General features: G+C 45.5%; 1 protein-coding gene and 1 pseudogene across 1 annotated transcript in view; both read right to left on the reverse strand.

The window, feature by feature from the left end:
* Nucleotides 1-23,611, reverse strand: part of GABBR2 (gamma-aminobutyric acid type B receptor subunit 2) — a 989,086-nt gene that overhangs the window by 517,334 nt on the left and 448,141 nt on the right. Inside the window, exon 4 of the mRNA XM_090039096.1 lies at nt 20,737-20,838. Within this exon, the coding sequence (XP_089895222.1) occupies nt 20,737-20,838 (102 nt within the window). The remainder of the gene's footprint in view (nt 1-20,736; nt 20,839-23,611) is intronic.
* LOC149868739 (U2 spliceosomal RNA) lies at nt 20,165-20,269 on the reverse strand (annotated as a pseudogene).

Here is a 23,611-nt window from a genome sequence, read left to right on the forward strand (position 1 = left end):
AATCTATTCCAGACTCTGGAGACTCAGACAGTAAAGAAAATTTTCCTTATGTCCAGTCTAAAATGGTCTTCCAGCAATTTGTGATTGTCAGACCTTGTCTTCCCTTGGGGTGCTCTGGTGAACAGACATTGTCCTAGTTCCTGATGCACACCCCTTATATACTTATAGGCTGTCACCAAGTCAACCCTGAGCCTTCACTTCTCCAGGCTGAAGAATCCCATGCTTCTCAGCCTCTCCTCATAAGGATTGCTCTCTTGACCTCTAATCATGCATGTGACTCTCCTATGGACTGTCTCAAGCTTCTGCACATCCTTTCTAAAGTGTGCAGCCCAGAATTGGATACAGTACTCCAGTTGCAGCCAGACCACGGCCAAGTAAAAAGGGAGGATGACTTCTTGGGTCTTGCTTGAGATGCATTGGTAGATGCAACCCAGAGTTTTATTTGCTTTGCCAGATGCGGCATCGCACTGGTAGTTCATGTTCATCTTGTCACCAGTCATGACCCCGAAGTCTCTTTTGGTTGTGGTGCTAGTGCGTGTAGCACTGCCAAGCCTATAAGTATGATGGGGGGGAGGGTTCTCCCGAGATGGAGCACCTTGCATTTCTCTGTGTTGAATGTCACCAGATTTTGATCCACCCACCTTGCAAGCCTGTCCAGTTCAGCCTGAATTGCCAGCTTATCCCCAGCGTGACTGCATTTCCCCATAATTTGGTGCTGTCTGCAAATTTAGCCAGTCTGTTTCTGACACCTGAATCCAGATCATTTATAAATACATAAAAGAGTACTGGTCTGAGTACTGAGCCCTGGGAGATGCCACTGGTCACCATGTACCATGTTGACTTGGTTCCATCGACTGTCACTCTCTAGGTCCAACCACAGAGCCAGTTCCCCAGCCATTGGACCATCAGGTTGTTGAGTCTGTAGTTCTCCACTTTTACCATAAGGACATCATGGGAGACCAAATCAAAGGCTTTTTTGAAATCTAAATATATGACATCAACCTCTTCTCCTTTGTCCAAGTGATGTGTCACCTGCTCATAGAAGGAAATGAGGTTGGTCAAGAAAGATCTACCCGCAACAAAACCATGTTGAACATACCTGTGTTGTGAGTAGGTATGTTGGCTCTCTCTCAGAATGTTGCCCTCCATTAGCCTGTTGTTGATGATTTCTTTGATAATTTTTTCCAACACCTTTCCAGGGATTGAGGTCAAACTGATTGGCTTGTAGATCCCTGGATCTTCCTTCCTTCCTTTCTTGAAGATAGGCACCACATAAGCCCTCTTCCAATCTTCAGGAACCTCTCCTGAGCACCATGAGTTCTCAAATATCTTCACCATTGGTCATGCTATGATGCAAGCCACCTCTTTTAGCACTCTTGGGTGCATTCCATCTGGGCCAACTGACTTGTGGATGTCCAGCCTCTCAAGATCTTTGTCAATTATAGGCATACGTATGAATGACTGGTGCCCCCCGAGACTGGGAGGACACCATTTGTAAGCGGCAGCATTGGCAGTGAGCAGATACTGCCTGAAGATGCCAGCAGCTGCATCAGCAGCAAGGAGAGGGCAGCAACTGCCCACAGAAGCTGTTTCAGCAGTGGCCAATCTCAGGGGGGCATATGCCCCACTGTGCCTCCCCTACACATTGCCTATGGGTGTATGATCACCCTTACCCTGGTAGTCCTGCATCCTGTCAAGCAGGATGATCCCCTTGGGCTGGAGGAAAACTGATGCAAAGTAATTGTTAAGGAGATTAGCTTTCTCCTGGGTGTTGGTTGTCAGCTGGCCCATTTGTTTCAGCAAGGGTCCAATGTTGTCCTTGGTTTTTTTCTGACTTCCCACATATTTGAAGAAGGACTCCTTATTTTTCTTGATTGCCTTAGCCAGTTTGACTTCAGTTTCAGGCTTGGCTTTTCTGATCCACTGCCTACAGATGCAGGGAAGTGCTGCATAATCCTCCTTAGTGGTAGTTTCCAACTTCCATCCCTTATAAGCTCCTTTTTTCAGATTCAGGTCCATGAATTCCCTATTCAGCCAATGGGGTCTCCCAGCCCTTTTGCTACCTTTCCTATGACTCCTAGACTCCTACAGTTATATCCCTTTCACCATGTTCTCCCCATATTCTAACCCAGAGGGTCTCAAGTCACCCTTGTTGGATGCCAGTCTCTGCTTGTAGGGAAGTGTGCTGCTCCTTCACATAGACATCTACACCCCCACCTTCCTTTCAGCATGATCCCTCCTGTACAAGATATAGCCATCAATACCTGTGGTCTAGTCATACGTGGAGTCCCACCAGGTCTCTATTATCCCTATGAGATTCCATTCATTTTTGCTTAGCAGAAGGGCCAGTTCCTTCTGTTTTTTCCCCATGCTTCTGGTATTTGTGTACAGGCAGCAAAGCCTGCTATCGGAAGCCCTGGGCTTTCTTGTTGTCTTAGAAGAGTCCCGTTCTTGGGCTGTGGGTAGGAGTGAGTTCCATTGTGTTACCTGACCTGCTGATTCTGTGGTTGTCACTTCAAGGGCTTTCACTAGTGGTTGTCCACCCGTCCCCCAGCAATCTTAGTTTAAAGCCCTGTCAAGCAGGTCAGCCATTCTGGCCGAGAAGAGCTTCTTTTCCATCGGAGTGAGGTACAGGCTGTCCCTTCCCAACAAACTGCTGCCTCTCTCTCTGAAGTACAGACTATGATTGAAGAAGCCAAAGCCTTCACAATGGCACCAACGCTGCAGTCTTCTGTTGATTTCTTCAATACATCTCTCCCTACTGTGCCCATGACCCATAACTGGAAGGATTGAGGAGAAAACTACCTGTGCCCCTGGATGTTTCCCCTGGGTTTGTGTGCAGGGTGGAGGCAGGCTGCCCACTGCAGGCTGAAGCTCTGCACTCTGCTGCCTTTGCCCCAAGAGACATGTGACACCATGTTGTGGTTCCTGCAGCCAGGTAGGAAGGGGACATGTGGTGCAGCCAGCGCATGGCTCCAGGGGCAAAGGCAGCAGGGCACAGAGACCCAGTCCACAGCAGGCAGCCTGCTTCCACCCCATGCACAAATCTGGAGGGCACATGACCCCCATGTCTCCCCTGGGGTGTGCACAGTGGCAGGAAACTGTGCTCTCCCCATGCCCCAGACAAGCCACCCATTGCTCCATCCCATGACCCACCCCAGGGTCCCATTCATATCAGGCCCTGCCCTTGCCCCTGCCCCACTCCCTCCCTCATTGTGGGGGCCTTAATCAGCTCCTCCCACCCCTTCCCTCTCCCCCTACCCCTTCCCTTCCACAGACTTACCTGCTGGGTGCTGCTCTACATACCACCAGGTTGTGTTCCTGGCTACATGCATGCTGCATCTGCTCAGATGTGTGTCTGTGTCTGTGTGCACGTGTCCAGGCTGCACTGTGGTTTCTCTGCACTGCCAATGCTGCCCTACTGGGGAGCCCAGAGGCAGCAGTGATGGTGGTAGAGCAGAGCCCAGGTGTGGGTTCCAGAACCACACGTGCAATTAAAGTGTTAAAAAAATTAACACCAGAACCAATTAACGGGTTAATTGTGAATGTTAGTGGTAATTAATTGACAGCCCTAATACATACACACACACATATAATATAATATGCAGCAGTGAAAAAAACTTAAACCATGTTTGCTACTTTTAAAATTTGTTCAGGTTGTTTTGGGAACCATAACTCTGAACTGTCTTGACTTCTTGTACATAAAATATCAAATTAACATTATGTAAAAACAAACACCAAATATTAAATACCTAATTTTGTAAAAAACAACCAAAATATTGCCATTAACGTTGATATTTAAAAACAGAAAAAAGTAAAGAAAGTCTATTATGATTCTTGCTGCATAGAGAATGCTTTTTTAGAATGTGCTGCAAAAATCTAGAACTCTTGGTTTCAAAATTATACCTTTTATTACACCAACTGAGAAATTGTGTGCTTTCTTCTTCACAGATATCCCACACAGCATTCTAGTCATTCATTTTATAATCATAAACAGTTAAATCAGCATAACAGATTGGAAATCAGTCTAAACCTGTAACAGAATGGAAGCAATGCACATAGGCTGGTTTAAAAATGCTGGAACCTGCTCAAAGATAGATTTAGATGGATTTAGTATTAGACTTAATAGGTTTAGGTTGGACTGGTCTGTTAAACTTCTGTATCAGATTTCATCCCAACTCAAGTTAGGCTGCCGTCCACTGGCATCCCAGGCATCTTTGCACCCCCCCTGCTCCCCTCCTCACATGGAGGCAAACTGGAACTTGGCTTATGTTTGGCTGCTCTGAACTGTGATCTGCAGGCAGGGGGGTGGGAGGAAGAAGGAGGAGCAGCTCTAACTCTGTATTTTTCTGTCTTTATACAATGTCCCTAGGTGTGTGTGTGGGAGGGAGGGCACTGTGCAGAAGGAAGGATTGGGCCCCTCAGAACTCCAGCCAATGACAGGTGCCCAGCAGCAGAGCAGGGTAGGGTAGGCAGAGCAAACAAGTGAGTGGCGGCTGTGGGCTGCTGTGTCCTGTAGGGTCCAGTAGGGCTATGGTGTAGCAGGGAGCATTTTTTCTTCATCTATCATGACAACTTTTCAAATTTTTTTAAAACTGCTGCCACATCTCCCATTAATCTTCTATTATCCAAACAAAACATACATTCAGCCTTTCCTCATGTAGTTTGTTTTCTAATCTCTTGGTTAGCTTTATCCCTTGGCTTTGGATATTCACCAGTTCTCTACATCCTTCTTCAAACTGTAGTGCCCAGCAGTCAACCCAATATTTGCACTGAGCCCTAACCAATGCTGAGTAGGGTGCTACTATTACTTAAGGTCTTACATACCAGTCAATGAAGCCCAAGGTGACCTTTTTGTGAAAGCATAACACTGCTGACACATGATGCATTTATGATCCGCCATAACCCCTGGATCCTTGTAGGCAGTACTAGTGGCTAGTAAGTTACCCCCACCATTCTGTATTTGTGAATTTAGTTTTCTTTCCTATGTGTAGCACTTTATATTTCTCTTTTTGCATTTCACTTTATTTTCTAGAACTCATTTCTCCTTATCAAAATCCCTCTGAATTTTAAATCCTATCTTCCAAAGTGTTTGCAACTCCTCTCAGTTTTGTCATCTGAAACTCTGATCAGTACATTCTTTATTCCTGCATTCAAGTCATTAATAAACAGAACGGAATCAAAACAGACCATGCAAATTTATTCTGAGACCTAAGTCCTTTCACCGTTTTTTGTGATTATTCAACCTTTCTGACCATAATAGACTGGAAAAATAGTCAAAAAATAAAATCAAATGCAAACTAATATGAATAAGTGCAAAGTCATGCATTTACTATAGAACAACCAAATATACAAATATAAATTGGGAAAAGACTGGTTAGGTTACAGTGCTGCAAAAAAAAGCACCTGAGGGTTACAGTGGATTGAAAGCTAAATGGTAGGGCTGTGTGAAATTTTGGCACCCATTTCGTTTTAGAGGTGTTTCAGTCGATTTCAGCGCCTAAAACACCAAATCCAAAATGAAACAGAAGGCTCCAAAACATCTCTGAAACAAAATGAAACGAAACCATCTCAAACATGTCGAATGTTTCAGCGTATTTCAGAGGCGGGCTTGTGGGGAAACAGAAACTCAAAAGAGGGAGGGGGAAGCGGGGGAAGAACTGCTCTTATATTGACATCTGTAGCTGGCCAGTGTCCGCAATCTATCCCTAAGGTCCCTGCCAATCCCAGTGCTCTCGGGGAGGAATGGAGAAACAGCAATAAGACTCTGTGTGAAGCCTTTCTCTGCCTTTTGTGAGCTGTGTGCCTTGAAGCAACATCATCTGAAAGGTACTGGCTAGCTGAAGTGATTGGCTTCCTAGTCAGTCTCTTGCTAGTCTCTCTTTTTGGAAAGGACTGTATATACACCTTTCCAATATATTACAGATAGAAGATATAGTAAGCAAATAGAAGAAGATATAGTAAAGACATAGAAAATAAATTACACACACACACATATATATTAAATAGATAGAAGAAGATATATTGCACAGAGAAGATACATTACACACACATACATATATTAAACACATACAAGATATATTACATACACACACATTTTCCAGCACAGCAAACATTATGAAGCATGCTGGAAAGGCAAATGCCAGGTCTTTTGGCAGGGGAGCAAGAGGAGGCAGAGGGAGAGCTGTAAGTTCCTCCCCTCTCCCCCAAACTTAGATGCACTCTCTTCCCTAGCAGGCATGAGGCTTCTGCTGCTAGTGGCAGCAAGGAGGTGGGAGCAGTATCTGCACCTGCCCCACCTCCACTAACACTAGCTATAATAGTAACCCCCGCACCACCAGCATTACAAGCACCAGTATGACAGTCTCCTCCACCCCAGTGTCAGTTCCCAGCATGAGCCTCCCAGTGCCAGAGGAGGAGCTGGGTCTGGAACCAGGGGAGCTCAGTGCCATAGCCAGGGAAATTCTAGGGAAGGAGTGGGAATCTGAGTTTGTGCTCCACACACCTCAAAGTTCCCTTATAGCTAGATCTTCTTCTCTGGAAGGCATTGTGGAGTAGGTTGTGGGGGCAGGTGGCTCAGCTTCTCCTGTCATTCTGCCTCTGCCTGCTGAGGAGGGGGATAAGACAGGATTTGTACCCACACTCTAGAAGCAAGGGTGTAGTGTAGTGTGGGGTCATTTTGAGGTGACAGATGATCCCAAGTATGCTATTTGCCTCCACAGCCAATGAAAGACCAGCCAGGGCAAGGACAAGAAACACTTTAGCACCGTGGGGATGCTAATTCATATCAGGAGGCACCAACACTTTGCCCTTGCTCCTCCTCAGCTTGGCACCAATAAGAGTGTGCCCAAAGGGAAGTCCCCATCTCGCACCAAAGCCCCCATCCCTCAGAAGCATAGGCAGACCACCCTGGACCAGTAGGGGAAAGATGGAGGGAAAGGGGGGCACGTTCCAAAGGCGAGTGAGGTCACCCAGAGTATTGGGGAGATGCTTTCTCTGGATGGCTAGCCCTTCTCTTTAGTTGAGTGGTTTGGGTGTCTCATGGAACTCGTTGCCCCATCCTACTAAGTGCCCACCTGTACCACCTTCAGCAGGACAGTGGTGCCCTCCCTGTATGAGGCATGCAGGGAGTACCTGAGGGAGAAGCTTTGCAAGGCAGCTCTGCAGGTGGCCTTACACTTCACTTTGGACATCTGAAGCAGCTGGGGTGGAGATCATGCCTACCTCTCCCTCACAGAGCACTGGTGCCATCATTCAAGCTGTTAGTAGGCTCTCCTTCAAGTGGAGGTGATAGATGAGTCCCACACAGCAATGGAGATCATGGGTGCCATGAACCATATGGTGCAGGGGTGGGTTGTTGGGCAGGGTGAGCACACTGAGGGGTTCATGGTCACCGACAACAGGGCCAATATGGTCAAGGTGGTCTGTGATGCCAACTTTGTTAGCATCTGCTGTGTGGCACACAAGTTCCACCTTATAGTCAGGGATGCCTGGGAAAGGGCTGCTGATGAAGGCATCATCACAACCAACCAGCTCATTTCAAAATACAGGAAGGTGGCAGGCTACTTCCACCAGAGCATCAAGGGGGTCAAGATGCTGTGGGACAAACAGGCAGAGCCGAGCATCCCACAGCACAAAATCATGCAGGATGTGGAGACTTGGTGGAACTCCACATACCTGATTCTCAAAAGGATGGTTGAGCAACAGAAGGCCATCCCTGAGGTGGCCTTCCTTGGGGAAATTGGGATCAGTGCCCCCCTTAAGAAAACAGAGTGGGATACCATCTCCCAGATATTGGTGGTCCTCAAGTCATTCCTCAAGGCCACCAACAGCCTCAGTGCTGGTGATGCCCTCCTTAGCCAGGTGATCTCCATAGTGAGGGAGCTTCAGAACCAAATGGAGAAGATCCAGGGGATCGATGTTCCTGGATGGGGCAAGCCACTATCACCAGAGGTGCAGGCACTGGTGAAGCAGCTGAAGGAGGTCATCAAGAAATGGCTGGCTCCATTGTGGTCCAGTACGGTCCACATGCTGGCGGGCATGTGTGACCTGAGGGTGAAGGGGAGCATGGGTGCCAGCAAAACCCTGGATCACTAGATGGGGGTGCTGGTGAACAGAGTCAGGGAAACAGAATGGCAGAGGTGGGGGGATGTGGAAGAGGGGGAACCACTGGTCTGTGCCAGCACTCCATCCACCAGCCAGTTTCATCCACCACAAGCACTGCCAATGTGGGCCAAAGGCATGGCTTCCATGTTGGGGTCCAGAAGCTCCAGAACCCAGCATCAGGTAGGTAGTGCCAAGGCCTCGGTGGCTACCTATCTCACTGAGGACATGGAGCTGCTGTTCTGCAACCCCTTAGCCTACTGGGCAACCCGCAGGATTTGTCCTTGGTTGCCTGGGAACATCTGTCCTGTCCACCAACTAGCATTCTGAGTGAGTGGGTATTCAGCCTTGCTGGGGATGTCGTAACATCCCACCACACCTCCTTGGATCCTGGCTTGGTGGAGTAGAGGGTGTTCCTGAAAGTGAACCTCCCGCTGCTGGGGTTTCCTAAGCTCCACATGCAGATGGAGTGAATGCCACCTGCTCACTTCATCCACATCTAGTTCCTTTTTCAATTTATTTTTTAAAACCATTTAATGCCCTGCTTTCAGAGCTGGAGGTGGCACTCATTGTATCACTAGCCAACAGGGGAAGAACATCTTGCTGCTGAGCTCCCATGCCAGGACAAACTTGGAGGTATGAGTTGGGGCTATGGGGAAGGAGGAGGCCCCAGGTCCTGGGCATGACCACTAAAACTGCATTCTGCCAGGGTTGGGAGGCCTCATGGGACTGCCAGTGGTGCAGCAGCCCCCAAGAAATGCCAGAACTGCAAACTTTCCTGGTGAAAGGTGGTTAGGAGGTGCCTTATAAGTTCCAGCCACCACATACACACACATACCTGGCTAGGGAAAGCGCAGACCTGTAAGATCTTTGAAATGGCTAAGGTTTGCTGGCGGCAGTGGAGTTGTGAGGCTCCAGGTGAGCTTAGCTGCCTGGGATGCCATCAGTGAGGTATGGGTCACAGTGTTAGGGGAGGTATAGAGCTGTGGAATGGATGTCACCAGGGGCCTAAATGGGCAGCCTCCCACAAGGGAAACATGTGAATCGGTTTTCCATCAGGGCATGGCAGGAAAAAGAGGGACAGGAGGTTGACTCAGAAACAGGTGGGCGGGCCAAGATCTCATCCGCACTGGGAAGGCCCCCTGCTCTTCCTGGATAGAATGAATAGTGAAGAAGCCAGAGGCTGGTATGAAGTACTGAAAATGTAAATTGAGGTGTCAGGGGGTGAATGACAGCCTGGCAGGGTGGGGGGGAATGGGGATGTAGCCGGTAAAAGTGGAGAGGTACCTGGGGAGTCAGATGTCAGGCAAGTTATAGTGTGTCATAAATACAATGTCTATATTGAGTCCACAATTTTCTGATTCTAGAAGGTTGATGAAGAGAAGTTCACAGGCTCATCTGTGAAAAGTGGTTTGTAAATTCCCTTTGAGGATCAGGCCTGAGAGATTGGAGACAGAGTGGTTTTGTTGTGAGAAATGTGCCCCCACAGGTAGTTGGGTATTTTTGTCTGTAATAGATTTCCAGTGTGCATTCATTCTGGTGCACAGTTGTTACTTGGTTTCTCCTTTGTATTTTCCATCAAGGCATTTGGTGCACTGGATGAGATATATGATGTTTCTGGAGGTGCAGCTGTAAGAACTAGGAGTGGTGATGGTTCTGTTATGGAGTATAGTAATTGCAGGGGGTACTAGAGATATGATGGAAGGTTTTGCATTTCTTATCATGGCATGGTCTGGATCCACTTGGTGTGTTTTGGGCTGTAGGAAGTTGCTTCTGGTGATAAGGTTAGCGAGGTTCAGTGGTTGTTTGAATTTACAAACCACTTTTCATAGACGAGCCTATGACGAGGTTCACTTCATCAACCTCCTGGATACAAAAACTCATGGACTCAATATAGACATCAGATTTATGACACACTATAACCTGCCTGACAGGTATCTCACCACTTTTACCTGCTATATCCTCTTTCCCCACCCCCGCTCCCAGACTGTCCCTCACCCCCTGACACCTCAATTTACATTTTCAATGACTGGTTTTCTTGCCTGCATTGCATGCCAGCCTCTGGTTTCTTCATTATTTATTCCATACAGGAAGAGCACACACACATCAACTAGATGCTTCCTCAGCCTGACAAAGGGTTTTTAAACCCCAAAACTTGCTTAGATATATTTTGCCAACTATTCAGTTGGTCTAATAAAAGATATCAAAGGTACCCTCAACTGGTCCGTGCAGGAGCCAAGACCCAAAGGTGTGTGTGGAGGGGTGTCGAAGGGCCAGGGTCCCACCATGAGGAATGTCCAGAACAAGAGGCTCAGGATTCCAACTGGCCTGAAGATGGGGCCAGGGCCTAAGGGGGAGCCAAAGGTCCCAGAGAGGGGACCACAGCTGGAGGGGGTGAAGGATGCAATGTGTGAGGCATGGGCTAGAGTGTAGGGAAAGTAAAAAGCTGCGGAATGCATGTCAGCCCAAGACACCTAAGTGGGAAGCTCCCTGCCTGGGAAACATCTGAACCAGTTTTCCATCAAAATGTAGCAGGCAAAAGAGGCGTGGGTGTTTGGCCCAGAAAAAGGTGGGCAGGTGGAGATCTAACCAGGACCAGGAAGACCCCCCTATTACAGGCTACCATCCCTGCTGGTTTCATCCCACTGCACCTTAACACACACACAAAGTCACACATGTCACAAGTTTTGCTTTGAACAGTTTGAGGTGCTGTTTCACAGAAACCCCTGCACCTATTTCCTTGAAACCTGACAGGCTTCATTCCCTGAGAAGGGGCTACCATCCCTGCTGTTTTCATCCTGCTTTGCCTTAACACACACATACATGTGGCACAAGTTTTGTTTTGAATAGTTTGAGGTGCAGTTTCACAAAACCCACTGCATCTATTTTCTTAAAACATGGCAGGCTTCAGGTCTCAGAAGGGGCTACCATTCTTCCAACTTTCATCCAAATTAGGCAAGAAATGAGAAAGTTATAGGCATTTTAGTGATACTCCATTACGGCCTATGGCCGAATCACCAAAACAGCATGAAACTCCAAAACAGATTTGGTTGAATTGAAATGGAACAGTGATCTGAAACACTGAAATGAATCACTGTCCTCCAAAACAGATGAATCCGAAACCAAAACAAAATATATCCATTTCGCACAGCCCTACTGAATAGCAGTCACTAGTGTACTCTTGATGCAAAAATCCCAACAGCATGTCTGCAATCTAGTGACTTCCCAAATACTGACTTTGGGCTGATCAATCTATAATTCCCTGAGTCTTCCTTCCCTTTGCTCCCCTTTTTAAAGACAGACACTGTGTTAGCCTTTTTCTAGTCCTCTGTGACCTCACCGTGGGTTTGCAAATATTGCCAGTGACTTTAAGATTTCTTCAGCTAGGTCTTTAGCAACCTAAGAAGCAGTTATCAGGCTTTGCTGATTAAATTAATTCAACTTTGTCAGAAAGTTCCCTGGGGTGTGTTACTTATCATGAACTGAGCCCAGCCCAGAGAATGGCAGTGGCAGCGGTGGCAGCAGCAGCCAGACAGGCAGGTTCCCCTGGTCAGCATCAGCAGCCACAAGTAAGCTGGGTCTGTGAGAGAGTGGGGAGCAACAGGCCTGATCTTGGGATGGGGGTGGGGATGGGGGTGAGGGCTGCAGGCCTGATCTTGGCCAGTGGGGAAATGGAGAAACGTGGGGGATAGTTGCTTGATCTGGGAGTGCAAGGGTCCCGATCTGGGCCACTGGGCAAGTGGAGGGTGTTACACTAACATATAGCTTAGAGTGGTCACACAAAAGTAAAGCTGGGAAAGCTGGGTAAAACCGATCAGAGATAAACCTGCCCTGGTGTGGCATAGCTTTAAGCTGTCTAAAGGGTGCTTAACACAAGTTTTACATCTTAATGTGTGGACAATCCAGGGGTTAAGAGCTTTAGGAGCCATCTAAAATTAATGCATAACAAAGCCCTAAGAGTCTAAACTGAAGGGCTCAAATGATCTATCAAGTTCTCCATCTTACATTATCAGTTGTGCTAGTGATGTAAGTTCTAGCTAGGTTTCTTTCCACCAATAATAATTATGTAAGTGTTGGTTTGAAAGTGACTTTGAATATCATTTAATTCAAGTCCCTGCACAGAGATATGACTGTTTTTTTCAGCCTCTTCTTGAAAATTACCAGTGATGGAGATTCTACAACTTCTCTGGGCAGTCCATTTTATTCCTTTAATTTTGAAGTTAGGAAGTTTTCCTAAGATTTGAACTAAATTAACTTTGCTGTAATTTAAACACAATGTCTCATGTCTTGCCTACTGTGACAAGGGAAGATAATGTTTCTCTATACCTACCTTATGGCAATTTTTTGAATACACAAACTTAATCTCCTTTTCTCCAAACTAACGATACCTTATTCCTTTAGCCTTTCCTCATGAGGCTTTCTTTCCAACTTTTAAAAAAAAAAATTCATGTCTTGTTCCAAACCCCTCTTTATCTTCCCTTTGTTGTCTCCAATTTTGTTTCAGGGATAAGATCCAGTTTCACTGAGGCACATCTTTTGCCTGGAGGGGGTGAAACATTCATCTGTGCATTCTCTCTCAATACATTAATTAGGCAATGTTTCTTGAAATCTATAAGAACAGACCAAAGATGCTAACAACAGTCCTGAACAAAGCTGGAAAATTTTCTAGTCAGATATCCTGAATCTGAAAAACAAAAGCCACGAGGCCTGCTTTCCAGGTCACTAAATCCTATCTTAAGGTTGATGAGTGAGTTTTCATCCTGTCCTGAAGTTGCTCAATTTCCCAAGTTGACTACTAGATTGCTGGCATACTCACAATGAAGTACGCAGAAATAGTGATAGCCATAACAGGGCAAGGTCATTTCTGCCAACACAGAGAATATTCTTTTTGTGTACCAAATTTATGACATGGGATTATAGCTTGGTCCCTATTATATTTACTAGTTATTCTGAAACTATCTGGCTGGTCTGTGCTCTATGTCTCTTTGAAAGTACCATTCATTACAGCCATAACTTCAGCTCACAGAGTTACAGGCTTTCTACCTATTCCTCCATACTATATTAATTACAGAAAATATGGTCCTAGCTGGACTTTCCCTATAGTCTGTTTCTAATGGGTTCTGATTTCCATTTCTTTCAGATCATGTCTCATTTATCAGCAAAATCTGCTGGTAAGATGAAAATTATTTAAGGGAAATTTAAAAAAGGAATGTCAACTAACAGTGCAGATTGAGTAACTGATTATTTCTTAAAGAGCAGATACTCCCAGGTAGTACAAAAATACATGAATGGTGCTTTCACGTAGGCAAAGCTTCCAGAATATGCCCTATAGTTGAGTAAGTCTGTAACTTTGAAAGCCATTTTATTAAACAAGGTCTCATACTCCGTTAGAAGGGATACTTGTGGCAGCAAACACAAGTCCTACTCACTCAACTGCTTTGCTCTCAAAAGCGTGCTATAAGCCAGGCACAAAAGTATTTATTCTTTGTGATTCCCATGATGCATCACTCAGGGGAGATATACTGTGGCCAACAGTGAACAGCACTCATGGGAAAAAATGGGAACATGAAGATCCAGATGACAACTCTTGTGAAATGCCCCAGTAGTTCAGGCAGGCGCAGACCTGCTGAATCATTTCAGATTGATGGAACTATTCAGGAATATTGAAGCATTTTGCTCCAGAAGAGAAGGTCAGAAGATTCCTACATTTCCAAATCTAGATGTTTCAGAACTATAGTATTTACAGTAAATAAATAAATAAAAAAGCCCTCATTCAACTCTTTGTGCTAACTCAGAATGAAAGCAGAACTGAAATACTAAAATTGTCTGCAGAAGTTGCATTCTGTTATACTTAAAACTAATAGAACATTCTGACTTTGTACCCTTGCTATTTGTTTAATATCTTTTTTTCCTCAAATCATGTTTCTACACAAACTTAAAAAATCTTAAACTCCTTATCTCAGACATATTTTCTGCCTCCAGACTACAACTTATAAATGAAACTGAGTTGTCCTTCAACGTACATGATTAATTCAAACATGAACTATAACAAACAACCAGAGTCCCAGAGAATACAAAGAAATCTTGCAAGTGGAACCGGGGAACACACAGAATACATCACATTTATGTAAACCGTGATATATTTCTCTCTTTGCATATCCTATTAATTTATTAATTTAAATTATGGTTTTTTTTCCAGCATATACATAGCAATCTGATTCTACCTTGCAACTAACACATTTCTGATTTAGCTGCCATTTATTTCAAGCTCATTGACCAGGCATGGGATCTGAATTCGCCTGTAAACTCACACCGCACTCCTGTTCTTTATAAGGAGCTTAGTGCTCCTCCAGATGTAGATCCTATACCAGCAGATTCACAGATGCCTCCCGCTCTTTTTGTGGGGAGCATTTAGGGTGCAGACAGAAGTCTGCTGTTGGGTCTGGGAATTGGAGGTTCCAGCTGCTTGCTGGGAGCCTGCAGCCTGATCTTCATAGCAATGCCAGTCCCCTCTCCCAGCCCCAATGTTGTTTTCAGAATGGGAGGGGGGAAAGGAGCAGCGGGAGCTCATTCTTGGGGTTCCCCGGCTAGGGCTGGAGGGTGAGGTGGGTGGATTGGAGCCCCCGCCACCCCAAGGGGGGGCTCCAATCCACCCATCCCAGCCTCCAACACTGGCTGAAAAAAATCCAGACCAAACTCCCTCCACTCTCTTTCTGTCCTCCCATTTTGAAGACAGCAACAGGCTGGGAGCTCTGCAGACACAAGTTACAGAACATGCTCTGTTTTGGAGCATGTTCATCTGACCCCTCATGCAATGAGGGTTCAAATTTTCATGGGATCAGACCCTTTTAAAGTGATCTGCACTTCTGTTTGGTCCTGGCTGTAAAGGGCTTTCTGGGACCAGATCAGACAAAAATTGTCACTTCTGCCTGTGCCTTTTGGTGCTTCCAGAGATAAAGTGCCTATTTTACTAGGGAGGGACTTATCTCTTCATATTCCTGATAGAGTCTGAACCCATGCTAACATGCTTCCATCTGACCACAATGCACCCTGACCCTGTCTGTAAAACTTAGTGGGAATCAGGACTTGAGTGGGGAGATAACTACTTGAATGACTGCATCTGCCTAACAGGCAGCAGCACTGCCATTAGCATACAGTAAGCTACCTCCTCCAATACCCATGTGGTTGTCTAGGATGTAGAAAATCTGGGGTCTTGGCCCCTCTCAGACTTAAGGGTTTTCAACCAACACAGACTATGCAACAGTAGAGTGCCCTCCCACCAAGCATGAGTTATGCTTCTCTCTGGCGAAGATGGGACTAAATGTCTAGGTGGCAGCACTAGATCACTATTGAGCATGCCCAATAAGGCTTAGTCATTTAGGAAAAAATGGAGATACGCAAGGATGCTTAGGTGTCTTGGATTCCAAACTGGTGTCTAGGTAAGAGAGCCATCTTAGTCACTCTAAAAAGAGACCCGAGGAAGGGTACTGTGCTACCCAAAAGCTTGTCTAAGTCTGTCCCAGTGATTCAGTTTGTGCAGTAAAAGATATCGCCCAGAAAACTTCTTGCCTCTCTTATAAAAATATGCACTGTTTAGGTAACTTAGCAGCAAACTAGGATGTGGTCCTAAGTCTGTTGCTAAGAAACTGACTTTATTTCTATTTTCCTCATGATTGCAGGTCAAAACAATAGATACCAGTTAATCTATACCAGCATAACACCTCCTTGAAGACGAATTGGAATATTGTAGGCCATATTTTCAGAAACGGCTGCTTAAGTTATAACTTGTAACATGAAAGCCTCATCCCATTTTCACATTCAGGGCCCTGTACATGTGCAGGTAAAGGTGCAATGGAACCTTCTATTGCAGAATCCACACAATTGTGCCTCCTGCCATTCCACATGTGCATGACAGGATGCATGATTGTACAATCGTACATCAGATCTCATCACACTTTACTGCTGGGGCAGGGGGATCCTGGGATCACTCTATCTGCACTGGCTCCTATGGCTGAAAGCCCCACAGCTGACAGCCCACATGAGGGCAGCATTCTCTCCACTGCGAGCCTTGCAGCTGCGGAGGCTCACAGTGGGTACAGCACTGGGAACCCTGCCGCCACTGCGAGCCTTGTCAGTTGCTTGACTGGCAGCAGGTGGGGCTCCCAGGCACAGGGGAGTACCTGGCCACAAGTTCCATCAATAGCATGACAAGAACAAGCTAAAAAATTATTACACCTTTTTTGTGGAATGATATTGTATCTTATTTCTTATTTTATGATGCCATTAATTGTTAAATGTGTAGCTGAGTCACAACTTAAGGTGTGATTAACTGGTTAATTATGTCTTAATTTTAACATATAGATGGAGTCTCAGAATGCCATGTGCCTAGATACATACACATTTTCTGGTGTAGTGATTCATTGTGAAGATCCAAATATGGGTTTCATGCATTTGGAGGGCATCAGTATTATTTGGTAGAATTCACCTTGCAAGGAAGGTGGGTGGCAAATTGGCTTAAGGGACATATCCAGGAAGTGATGGTGGAAGGGTTGGTATTGACCTGGAAGGATGTGGGCAGTGGGGTCCCCCAAGGCTTGGTCCTTGGGCCAGTGGTGTTCAATATTTTCATCAGCGACCTGGATGAGGGCGTGGAAAGTACTCCATCCAAATTTGCAGATGACACCAAACTATGGGGTGAAGCAAACACACTGATTGGAAGAAACCAAATCCAGGTAGACTTGGACAGGTTAGAGAAGTGGGCAGAAAACAACAGGAGGCAGGTTAACAAGGACAAGTGCAAGGTGCTGCACCTAGGGAGAAGGAATCACCAGCACACTTATGGGATGACCTTCACAGCTGCACAGTAGCAGAAAGAGATCTCATATTTGTTGTCAACTCCAAAATTAATGAGTCATCAGTGGGATGAAGTAATTAGCAGAGCTAACCGCACTTTGTCATGCATTAGTAAATGCATCACGAACAGGTCCAGAGAGGTGATGCTTCCCCTCTATGCGGCACTGCTCAGGCTGCAGCTGGAGTACTGTGTCTGGTTCTGGGTGCCACAATTCAAGAAAGATGTGGACAACCTGGAGAAGGTCCAGAGGAGGTCCACTTGTATGGTTAGAGGCCTGCAGGGAAGTCCCTGTGAGGAAAGGCTGAGGGACCAGGACCTTTTCAGCCTCTGCAAGAGAAGGTTGAGGGAGTATCTTGTGGCAGTATACAAATTCACCAGGAGGGGAGGGGGACTGCAGGCAATAGGAGATGTGCTGTTTACCAGAGCACCACCTGGAATAACCAGGAACAACAGCCACAAGCTGACGGAGAGCAGATTAAGGTTAGACATTAGGAAGAATTTCTTCACAGTAAGGGTTGCCAGAATCTGGAATGGGCTCCCCAAGGGAGGTGGTGCTCTCCCCTACCCTGGGGGTCTTCAAGAAGAGATTGGACAAGCACCTGGCTGAGGTTACATGACCCCAGCACTTTTTCCTGCCTCCGGCAGGGGGTCAGACTCGATGATCCATTGAGGTCCCTTCCAACCCTAGCATCTATGAATCTATGAAATGTTACAGACAATCAGGTTATATAATCTTGGTCATAAAGTGTATCAATCTCCCTTTTAAAACTACTGAGTTAGCTCACACCCAGACATGGGTGGATCCAAAATTTTGAAAAGGGGGGTGAGGGAGCAGTGACCAGTGCTTCACGGGTGGCTGCACCCCTGCCCCCAGTCTCCCGCAAAACAGAGCAGGCAGAACGTGTCACAGGAACAGCAGCCAGGGTCTTTTCAGGTAAGAATCTCTCAATCAGGTAAGAAGCTGCCCTTCCCCTTCCCTTCTTCTCTCCTCCCTCTTCCCCCTTCCTACTCCTCTTCACCAGCCTGTCCCTCTCCTCTCCTCCCCTCCCCTTTCCACCACACCCCCCTTCCCCACCTGCCACTGCTGCTATCTCAAGCTGACCTGGGGGTGGGAAAAGGGTGGTGGTGGTGGGGGAACCTTCAGAATTGTTCCTGTCCCACTCCAGCTGGGCTGCCTGGAGACAGCAGTAGTGGTGGTGATGGCAGATTCCCTTCCCTTGCACCTATTCTTGGGCTGGTGGGGAACACCTGTGGGGCTGAGCAGGGAGGAGGAACCCATCTGCTGATCCGGTTGCCCTCAACTGAGTCCAGCTCCCTGAGGAGCCCAGCTGGAGTGAGCAGGAGCAGCTCTGAAGCCTCTCCTATCCCTGTTCCTGGGGCATCCAGAGACAGTAGCAGTGGTGGGCAGTGGAGTGGAGGAGGGAGGAGAATGGGATTTTTACTTGCTTTGGAGATTTAAAAGCCCTTGGCTGCTGCTCCCATGGCATTGAATGAAAGAGGGGGCAGTGTCCTCACCACTGCACCCTCTCTGGATCTGCCCCTGTGCATAGAAATTCTTTGAAAGGTTGTTTCTCAACACACTACTCAAAAACCTTTTTTTCAATTTCCAGAGATAATTTACTTATGGCTAGCTTATGCCTATTTGCTCCTGTGCCAACATCATGCATTAGCTTAAATAAATCCAGGTGCAATGTTCTGATTCTTCTGGTGTCAGGTACTAAAACTGAACCTAACAGTGCATGCCTGTTACTATGATTCAGACTTGTCACTGAGTCTTCTTGGCTACAGATAAGGAACATAAAAACTGCTGAAATAAAGGAGACAGAACTAGAGGCAAAACACAGGAGGTCTGTCTGGCAATCTATAGGAGCAGCTCCACTCAGGAAGTAGTAAAGGGCTGTGATTTCTTAATTAAGATTAAAGGAAAGTTCCCCCAAAAAAGGATAAGTTGGGGATGCTAACTCTATATGAGGTACGTGCACATCTGCACATGCTATGCTTACAGCCCATGGGAATCCCCTGTTAAAAAACAAAAAAAACAATCTAATGTGCCAAACCTACAAACATGATAGATTTCAGACCATGTGCAGAAAACATCCAATATTATGCATGCATTTTCTAAAACTATTAAACTTTATTCAGATCTCAAATGTATTGGCTTGTATCTAACGTCAAGATCAATCCCATTTGGGGGTAAGGGTAAGCACTCCCTGAGTTCTGGTGAGAAGGGCTCTGAAGTAAGGGAACACCACTGTCATGAAATAGCCAACAGCTGCTACTCATTCAGAATAAAGCATCTGCTCAATAATTTTTAAAATGTTACTGAACAGTAAGAATTAAAAAAACTGTTCTGGACAAAATAAGAACTTCCCAAGCCCTTTAAAACAGATAAATGCATACGAGACTGCTCTGGGATCTTTAACAATTAGTTGTTCAGCCTTTACTTTAACATTTGGTATATCCCCCAAACACTGTAGCATTGGCATTAAACATATTAGGAAAACTGCTGTTAGCCTTTCTGATCTACTTGAAAGCAGGTAGCATCAGTAATGTTATAAATCTACTCCCATGAGATTCTCACAATTGATAACCTTGTTCACCAGTAAATATATATGTACAACTAAATGCTGTTTGATCCTGTGATAAAAATACTGCATTAAGAGAAAGCTAAGGTTTTATGTGCATGTACATAAAGCCAAGAAATAATATAGTTACATTTTTATATAAATCTAAACCCTGGTCTCTATATACACTGTTATAAAGAATTTACTTATGTGATCTTTGACTATTTATTTTAAGCTTGGCTTAATCCTACAACCACTGAAGTCAGGGGGAATAAGATGGCACCCTTAGCTGCATTTTGGCAGTCTTTCCTCTCTTTTCTAAAGAAAGAGACTTTACTAGGGTCTTAATCTTGTAAAGAAAAGGCACATATGCTGACTTTTAATCCTGTTGAATTAATTCAGATTACTTATATGCTTAACATTAAGCATACATTTAAGTCTGAAAGTTTGGGGCCCAGGACTAGATTTGCTTCAGAAAATAGATGGCATGAAAAAAAACTTTTCCTCTCCTTACGCTTTGAATTTATGAGCATGCCTGTCTTCTTTATGTTATGGTTGGTCATACTTCATGAACAAATTAATATATACTTTTAATTTGAATAGTCAGTCACTATGAGCCTAACAAATTGCTGTAATAAGAAAAGAATGATAAACAATTTCAATATCAAATTTATCCTTGAATAAGTTATTTTCTTAGAAACAGAATAGATCATACACTTAATCTAAGCCAAAAGGCCGAGACATAAATTCTAATAAAGAAAATTCTAATAAAGAATTCAATCCAACACCCAACTGATGTCAGTGGGAAGACTCCTACTGAATTCACTGAATGACAATCTGGACCCAGGGTCCTTTATAAACAGAGCACCTGTACCTATAAATAAGCTTACACCACAAAGATTTAGGTTTTCATTACAAATAATTAATAAGTAAAGATATGCACAACCTTTAATAGGCAGCAGCATCTACAAGCCTACTTTAGATAAAACTTTAGATAAAACATGAAATCTATAATAGAGTTTTCTGTGAAGTCATTGTCTACATTAACTGGAAGAATGGATCACTGCCACACCTGGAACAGTTAGCTCTGTTGACCTTTAACTGTTTATTTGTTTTCTTGAAGGACAAAAAACCCAAACAAATAAATGCCATGACAGAAGCATCACTGATATCTTTGTATTCTTCTCCAATGTAAAGAATAACAGTAACACATACCTTGAGCTTCTTGACACCTGTGCAGGGATCATTGGAGAAACTCTCGGTGTCTGAAATTTCAATATCTTCACCATACAAAACATCCGTTAGATCATTCCTCACCTATTACAAGTTGAGAGAAAGAAAAAAAAATCAATTGGTACCCAGGATGGAAGGAACAGATTATCTAGCTTTTTTGCTCTGGTTAATGCAAACACATAGAACATGATGCACAAACCATTTTTCTTCTTTTCCTCTGCAGTGAGACCAAAGGACTATTGTTTCATTATTATAATCTGTAAATATCTATCTTTTCCAAGTTACTGTAGTGCTAGAGTGATGTTCTAGATGTGATGGTCCAGAAATTATGCTAGTGGCAAGGATGTCTTAGGGTGATATATTTTATTGCACCAGCCAGGTCTGAGCAAAGTGGACATTTATATACATACTTTTTAGTCCCGCAATGCATTAGAGATCTGACACGTTGGAGCAGACTCAATTAATTGAGTCTGCTCTGCAGGCAAGCTGACACACACTGTGCTGCGTCGCATGCAGTTGTATAAGTGGTGAAATGCACATCAATGCACAGAAAATGGTGGTGGTGAACTAAAGCACCTTTTACATGTTTTAGTTCAAAAGTGTGCTGCTGCCATTTTCTCAGTGGTGATGCGCATTTTGCCACTTATACAACTGCAAGCATCCCAGCGCTGGGTACTTTTCAAAGTGCCTGGCACTGTGGCTGTTGCATGTGTAAAAATGCCCCATGGTTTTACTGCTCAGAAGGCACGTCTACACAAGATGCTTACTGTGTATTGGCCTAATAACACTGCGGAGTAGGGCTGTGCAAAATGGCTGTGTTTCAATTCGGCTTTGGATTCGGCCGTTTTGGAGGACAGTGATGAGTTTTCGAGATTCGGCTCCTCCGAATCTGTTTCGAATGGGCGGCAAGCTTTGCACAGTCCTACTGCCCAGCCAGGTGGGGCTTGGGGCCAGGGGCTTGGGGCCCCAGTGGGGAGCAGGACAGGGCCATGAGTGGCTCATCTGGGGGAGGGGAAGGGCTGCTGCCCTCTGTGCAGGTGAGGAGCCCCTCATGAGGATCTCTGATCCATATCACACCAGGTCATGGGGCAGGGAAGCAGCGCAGAGTGGTGAGCAAGCCTGCTGGTCCCTGCTGTGCAACCTGGCTCTGCAGGGAGAAGAGATCCATGCCAGGAGTCTCTTCGCCACTGCTGCCTGCCCCATGCAGCTCCAGATCTCTGCTCCCTGTGCAGCCAGGTCACGTGGCAGGGACCAGCACTGCCCTGCCGCGCAACCTGGCTCTGCAAGGAGCACATAACTGTGCCGGGGTCTCCTCACTGCTGCTGCCTGCCCCATGCAGCCCCACATAGCTGAGGCAGTGCGAAGCAGGCAGTGGCTGTGAGGAGACCCCTGGCTCATATCTCTGCTCCCTGCAGAGCTGAGTCACATGGCAGGGCAGCAATGTACAGCTGTTTCCCTGCAGGTCCGGCTTCAAAACTCCACAATTTTCCAAAACATTTCCAAAACATTTTGGATGCCTTGTTTTGTTTTGGAGGTGTTTTGGAGCCTTCTGTTTTGATTTGGATTTGGTGTTTCAGGCATTGAAATGGCCCGAAATACCTCTGAAACAAAACCGCTGCTGAAATTTCACACAGCCCTACTCCACAGTAGCATGTCATAGCAAAAACTATGCTAATAGCCTACTGTGCAATGTTATTAGACTAATGCACTGTAAACATCACTAAATAACTGTTCACCGGAGGTACTGCGTGGTAACTTTAGGTACTGTGCATTTAGTTAGTGCTTTATTAAGGAAGTACTAAGGTAAATGCACAGTATCTAAGGCACATTAATGAACGTGTAGATGTGCCCACACCTGATGAAGAATGTCTTGCATTCAAAAGCTTAGATAACTCCATTCCAACTATGCAGTTGGTCCAATAAAACATATTACCCTAAGAAATTCTTGCTTCTCGCATTATCTTTGCCAGATAATTATTTTCAGCAGCAAAATCATCTGGCCTCTTACTTTGAATAGTGACTGCTGACTGATTATTGGCAGCAGTGGAATTTCACAAAAATGGACAGGGTGAGAATCTCTACCACAAGCAAAGCTTCAGTCCATGCAAGATAGAGTGGGGGTAGGGGAAACAGGAAGAATTAGTTAGAGCATCTTAACCTCCCTCCATCCCAGCAGGAGCTTAAAGCAGTTTATGTCAGCTGTGGAATGGCCTCATAGGCTGCATCCAGATAAGCATAGATGCTTGTTTCCCCAGGGACAAGTAGCAGCAGTACACCTTGTACCACTGCTACTTGTCCTTGGGGAATGGCCATTTCATGCATGCCCAGGAACACAGCAGATTACCCCAGGTGGCGTAGGGGAGTCCGGGGCTATAAATTGTGCTGGCTCCAACAGCTTTACCTGGGGTCCTGGGGGCCCCAAGGAGCTGCAGCCACAGTGCATGACTCTGGCTGGCCGGGATCTGATTTTGGGCAGGGCATGCTGCCACCACGTGTGCCACCCTGCTTTTTTTGGCATGGGTTTTTTTGACCCTGAGATCTACTGGGGTCAAAAACAACCTTGTGTTACAAGGTAGCAGCATGGGGAACACCTGCATGTGCAGTGTGTAGTGCTGCAAACGGGTCTGCAGCATCAGTACACTTCTGTGCTTGTCTGGGCTCTGCCATAGAATGGAACATTGCTGTGCCCCATCATGCCCTACAGCAACGTTTCTCAACTTGTGGGTCACGATCCAAAAGTGGGTCACAGAAATATATGAAAGGGTCACAAACAATTTCTAAAAGTGGATTCTCGTTTAAAGGAGAAAAACACAGGAAACTGTGGCTTTTCCCCTGCAGGCTGGCAGAGTTCCAGCAT

This window comes from Crocodylus siamensis, chromosome 3, assembly GCF_052110815.1.
Source record: "Crocodylus siamensis isolate JL-2025a chromosome 3, ASM5211081v1, whole genome shotgun sequence".
Classification (NCBI taxonomy): Eukaryota; Metazoa; Chordata; order Crocodylia; family Crocodylidae; genus Crocodylus; species Crocodylus siamensis.